The 6,304-nt window shown below is 39.1% G+C and overlaps 1 protein-coding gene across 1 annotated transcript; it reads left to right on the top strand.

Annotated features, from left to right (window-relative positions):
- Window positions 1-3,133: 3,133 nt before the first annotated feature.
- On the top strand, window positions 3,134-5,791 carry LOC113070959 (golgin subfamily A member 6-like protein 22). Its single transcript, XM_026244308.1, has 2 exons — window positions 3,134-4,771; window positions 4,902-5,791. The coding sequence occupies exons 1-2, from the start codon at window positions 3,191-3,193 to the stop codon at window positions 5,043-5,045; spliced, it is 1,725 nt and encodes a 574-aa protein (XP_026100093.1). The 5' UTR covers window positions 3,134-3,190; the 3' UTR covers window positions 5,046-5,791.
- The last annotated feature ends 513 nt before the right edge of the window (window positions 5,792-6,304 follow it).

A 6,304-nucleotide genomic window follows, 5' to 3' on the forward strand; every position in this document is an offset into this window, starting at 1 on the left:
ATGCTGCAGAGTCATGTCAGCCAAGACAGCCCCATAACATCCAGGGACTTGAGGTACTCAGGCAGATCTCATCCACCCCTGGTGCCTTGCCACCAAGAAGCTTCTTAACTACCTCAGTGACTTTAGCTTGGGTGATGGACGAGTCCACCTTCTTCAGCCTCTGCTTCCTCAATGGATGGCATGTCGGTGGGGTTGAGGAGATCCTCGAAGTATTCCTTCCACTGTCCAACGATATCCCCAGGTGAGGTCAACAGCTGCCTACCTCCACTGTAAACTGTGTTGGCAGGGCACTACTTCTCCTTCCATGAGGCATCGTTCGGTTTGCCAGAATCTCTTCGAGACCCACCGATAGTCTTTCTCCATGGCCTCACCCAACTCCTCCACGACCTGAGTTTTGCCTCCACAACCACCTGAGCTGCAGCCCACTCTGCCTGCAGGTACCTGTTAGCTGCCTCAGTAGTCCCGCAAGCCAGCCCGGCCTGGTAGGACTCCTTCTTCAGCTTGACAGCATCCCTTACTTCCGGTGTCCACCACCAGGTTTGGGGATTGCCGCGTCGACAGAACCCAGAGACCTTACAGCCACAGCTCAGAGTGGCCACATTTACAATGGAGGCAGAGAAAAATGGTCCACTCGGACTCAATGTCTCCGGCTTCTGTCGGAATCTGGTCGAAGCTTTGCCGGAGGAGGGAGTTAAAAATCTCTCTGACAGGGGGCTCAGCCAAACGTTCCCAACAGACTCTGACAATGCATTTGGGTCCACCTAGTCTATCCAGCTTCCTCACTCCCCGGATCCAACTCACCACCAGAGGGTGATCTGTTGACAGCTCCGCCCCTCTCTTTAGTCCAAGAGTGTCCAAGACATACGGCTGGAGGCCATCACTGTTGCTTCCAATGTGAGCGTTGAAGTCCAACAGTAGAACGACCCGGTCGGAGCACTTTCCAGCACTCTCCCAGAGACCCCAAGAAGGCCGGGTACTCTACACTGCCATTCAGCCCGTAAGCACAAATGAAAGTGAGAGACCTATCCCTGACCCAATGGCGCAGGGAAGCGACCCTTTCGTTCACCAGGGTAAACTCCAACACATGGCGACTGAAGCTTTTTTGTTCCCTTAATTCTTCTATGTTGAAATGCTTACTAGGGGACATTGCTGTAACACATACTAAACCAGAACTTAAGAGAACACTTAAGAAATTAAAGGCAAATACTTAATGACAACCTTGAAGTACCTTAAGTGGATCCTTAGTTTTTTTTTTTTGCATTTTTTTATCCAAACACAATAGGAAAGGTACTCAGTCTTGCTCCTGGAGAGCTAGATTCCTACCAAGTTTTGTTACAAAAACCTGTCTGCATAGGTGCCAATCCCAATGGCCAAGTACCCACAGAAAGACACAAGATAATAAGGAGGGTGTTATGAGGATGGGGCAATCCCCAGCAGAAACATAAATCAGTGCCTATGCCTGGTTCCAACTAACTCCCAAGTTTGGACCAAATCTGCCACCTTTGATAAAATAAAATACTTTGGTAGAAGAGCAACAGTCTCTGTTCTGTCCTGTCACTCTCCTTATTTTGAATCAACCACTAATCAGAGAAGAGCTTGTGTGCAGTATTTGCAAATTTTATCTGTGATGTTTTAATGAAATAATAATGTTTAAACAGTATTTCAGGCTGATGGATTTCTTCATTTACAGGTTCAAAAGAGAACCGAGATGATCTGAGGATTGTGCCTTGGTGGAAAAAGTGGGAGTAGGGAAGAGTGCTACAGGAAACACTATCTTAGGCAAGGAATGCATTTAAAGCAGAAACTTCTCATGAGTCAATTACTAAAGAGACTCAAAAAGAAAGAGCTGAATCAATGGCAGATATGTTACTGTGATCGACACTCCAGGACTGTTTGATACTGAACCTTACTAATGAGGAGATCCAGAAGAAATCACAAACTGCATCTCCATGGTACTACCTGGACCACAATGTGTTTTTCTTACTGATACCACTGGGACGATTCACTCCAGAAGAGCTAAATCAGTGAAGATCATCCAAGAGACGTTTGGTCAAAATTCTTTAATGTACACCATGGTGCTCTTCACCAGAGGAGATGGACTGAAGAACAAAACCATTGAACAGTATTTGGGAAAATCCTGGATCTCCTTTGATGAATCTAATTGAAGTGTGTGGAAACCAGATACCATGTGTTCAATAATAATCAGACTGAAGACTGAACACAGGTGTCTGATCTGCTGGAGAAGATAGACGCCATGGTGGAAGCAAACGGTGGGAGTTTCTACACATGTAAGATGTTCAGAAAAGATGGAAAGAGAAAAACAAGAAAAAAAAATGAAAGTTCCTCATGGAGAGAGTGAAGCATCTGAAAACTGAAAAAAAAAGAACTGGTGAAGAAACACGAAGAAGAGAAAGAAAGAATGCAGATTATGATGGAGGAACAAATACAAAATTATGACAAAGAAATAAAGAGGAGAGAAGAGGAACAAGAGGTACACCAGAGAGAAATACAAGACGAGTTGAGACGAAAACAAGAGAAATTCATAGACGAAATCAAAGAAGTGAAGCAAGAAACAGAGAAAATAAAAACAGAAAAAGAAAACTTCAGATCAACTATGACACAGAAATAGAAAAACTGATGAATAGGCTAGAGACTGACAGACATAATCATGAAGAAGAGAGAAAGAGAAGAGAAGAAGAGTTTAATGAGATGGCAGAACAATACCTAACACAAATAAAAGATAAAGAGGAGAAAGAGAGAGAGATCTATGACACCATGAAGAAAGAACAAGAGGAATGGGAGAGACAGAAACAAAATGAAGAAAAGATGAGAAGAGAAGAAGATGAGAAACAAAGAGAGAGAGAACAGAGAATGTGGGATGAATTTAATCAGAGACTGAGACTAGAAAGAGAGAGAATGGAAACAGAGAAAGAAGATCTTCATTCTAAACATGAAGCACAAGAAAACAGCATGAAGATCTTAATAGAGAGAGTGGAGCAAATGAACAGAGAAAGAGAAGAAATGATGAGAAAACTAGAGGAAGAGAAAGAGAGCATGAAAGTGATGATGGAAGAAGAAGAAAAAATCATAACAAAGAGAGCAATAGAAGAGAAGAGGAACTCAAAGAGAAATAACAGAACAAGATGCACGTCAGAAAGAAATACAAGATGAGCTGAGACGAGAAAGAGAGATGTTTAAAGATGAAATACAGGAAATTGTGCGAGAAACAGAGGAAATAAAAAAAGAAAAAGTAAAACTTCAGATCAATTATGACACAGAAATAGACAAACTGATGAATAAACTAGAGACTGCTAGACAGAATCATGAAGAAGAGATAAAAAGAAGAGAAGAAGAGTTTAATGAGAGGGAAGAACAATACCTAACACAAATAAAAGAGAAAGAGGAGAAAGAGAGAGAGATCTATGAAATCATGAAGAAAGAACAAGAGGAATGGGAGAGACAGAAACAAAATGAAGAAAAGATGAGAAGAGAAGAAGATGAGAAACAAAGAGAGAGAGAACAGAGAATGTGGGATGAATTTAATCAGAGACTGACACTAGAAAGAGAGATAATGGAAACAGAGAAAGAAGATCTTCATTCTAAACATGAAGCACAAGAAAACAGCATGAAGATCTTAATAGAGAGAGTGGAGCAAATGAACAGAGAAAGAGAAGAAATGATGAGAAAACTAGAGGAAGAGAGAGAGGCCATGAAGATGATGATAGAGGAAGCAAAACAGAACCAAGACAAAGAGAAAAAGAGAAGAGAAGAAGAGTTTAATGAGAGGGAAGAACAATACCTAACACAAATAAAAGAGAAAGAGGAGAAAGAGAGGGAGATCTATGAAACCATGAAGAAAGAACAAGAGGAATGGGAGAGACAGAAACAAAATGAAGAAAAGATGAGAAGAGAAGAAGATGAGAAACAGAGAGAGAGAGAACAGAGAATGTGGGATGAATTTAATCAGAGACTGAGACTAGAAAGAGAGATAATGGAAACAGAGAAAGAAGATCTTCATTCTAAACATGAAACACAAGAAAACAACATGAAGATCCTGATGGAGAGAGTGGAGCAAATGAACAGAGAAAAAGAAGAAATGATGAGAAAACTAAAAGAAGAGAGAGAGGCCATGAAGATGATGATAGAGGAAGCAAAACAGAATCAAGAAAAAGAGAGAAAGAGAAGAGAAGCTAAATATGTTGAAAGAGAAGGACAATTAAAAAGGGATCTCATAGACAGAGAAGTAAGATATAAAAGAGAAGTTGAAGAGAAAAGGGAAAATGAGAACGAGATAAGAGATAATACAAAAACAGGACAAGAGACATTTCAAAAAGAAATGGTGGAAATAAGGCAAGAAAAAGAGAGTGTGAAGGAAGAAAAAGAAAATATTCAGACCGTTTATGACACACAAATAATTCTGCTGAGAGAAGAGAAAGAGAGCAAGAAAAAAGAAGAGACATTCTGCGAGAAAGAAGAACTATATAAAGTGGAGATGGTGATAATAGAAGATGAAAACTGTAGAGAGAGAGAAAAACAGATTTCCTATGATCAGTATCAGAGACTCAAGAGTGAAACGGAAGGAGAAATCAGCGAGACAGAGAGAACGGAAAGAGAGAGACGAGAACAACTAGAGCAAATTGAGAAGAGACTGAAAGAAGAGAAACTCCATGAAGAACAACAAGAAGATGAACTGAAGAGAAGACAAGTGGAGTGTAGAGAGAAATGTGAAAGAGAGGTGGAGATTTGCTCAGAAACTGAAGCTTCACTGCAGGTGAGTGTTCAAGTTGCTTTTGTTCCAGTATGGGTTAGTGTTAGCACTACCAAACTCAGACAATGAATGTCTCAAGGCCTTTCTAGATAATTGCTTACTGACTGATTTGTGTTTGTTTCAATCCCAAAAGGTTACATCCATTCTGGAAACTGAGAACAAACTACACAAGAAAACAGAAAATGAAGCAATATATGAAGATGTGGAATATGATCTTCAAAGAGAACCGAAGAAGACAAATGAAGAAGAGGAAAAACCAATGTCAAAAATTCTTTGATGTTGAAACTGGTTCGATGGAAAAATTATTTGAGCTTAAAATCAAAGAGCTTCGGGAAACATTGTGAGAGAGACAAAGAGGGTTTTAAATGAAATTCTTAAGCAGCAAGATCCAAAGAAGTAGATGCTCAGAGAACACAACATGAAAACACCCTATTTGAAAAGAGCGAAGAACTTGCCTTCAAAACAAAACAAATGATTAAGAAACACTGAAGAAAAAGTTTGATTTGTTGAGGGAATAATATGTTCATCAGACACTCTGATATCGATGTAGTGAGAGATGTGAGAATGGTCCTCGGTAATGTCAGTGAGTGTGCTCTTTTAGGTCAGTAGAGGGAGTTTCATCATAGGTGAAGGGTGAAGGGGTAGGGGGGTCTCAATTCTCTTTTGGTTGGAGGTAGGGATGCACCGGTTGACCGGCCATAAATCGGAACCGGACGGTTTTTGCTTAAAATACGCGATCTGCAATTTTTTGTTGTAATCGTTTGCTATGTCATTTGTGTGGAAGAGTATTTCGAAATCTGTGCGCAGGACACAGGCAGCCGATCAGTTCTGGAAATGCAGAGTTTCATGTCTGAGGCACAGATAGCAGGAAGCGATCAGCCGTTGGTGTACTGCCGCACAAATAAGAGCCTTTCCTGCGCACTGAAGCTGTGCGAGCATATCTGTACTGGTCCACGCCCTGAACACGAGTAGACCGTGAAGAGATGTTCAGCTCAACTTCTCACGTGTTGGATGAGAAACGAAACGGACTAAACTTTTTTTTATTACAACTTGCATACACGTTTGAAAAGCCAAAAATAAACGTCAATTCTGCATTAGGATGATTATTTTAGTTTACCTTAAAATTAATCCAATTAAAACATTTTAGGGTAATGATTCACATCTATTTTTTTTTTTTTACTTGAGACAATAAGTTATTTATTTTTCATTGGCTCAAGTAAAAAAAAAAATATAGATGTGAATCATTACCCTATATATATATATATATATATATATATATATATATATATATATATATATATATATATATATATATTTTTTTTTTTTTTTTTTTTTTTTTTGGGATGAATGAAACAATATGCATCTTTGATTTATTTGCACCAACATTATTTGATTTTAACATTTTGGAAAATGTATTTATATAGCATACTTTTATTTAGTCTCACTGGTAAAGATCTTTTTTTAAATTTAAAACAAAATTTAAAAACTAAAATACTGAATGCTGATTTAAGAAACATCTTATTGAATGTGTGTTGA

The sequence above is a fragment of the Carassius auratus genome, unplaced genomic scaffold (genome assembly GCF_003368295.1).
Source record: "Carassius auratus strain Wakin unplaced genomic scaffold, ASM336829v1 scaf_tig00005472, whole genome shotgun sequence".
Lineage (NCBI taxonomy): Eukaryota > Metazoa > Chordata > Actinopteri > Cypriniformes > Cyprinidae > Carassius > Carassius auratus.

What these genes read in the sequence shown, in the direction of transcription:
- LOC113070959 (XM_026244308.1), top strand. Translation starts at nt 3,191, where the DNA reads ATGTTTAAAGATGAAATACAGGAAATTGTGCGAGAAACAGAGGAAATA. An exon ending in AAACTGAAGCTTCACTGCAG is followed by an intron (nt 4,772 to 4,901) that starts GTGAGTGTTCAA and finishes CAATCCCAAAAG; the next exon opens with GTTACATCCATTCTGGAAAC.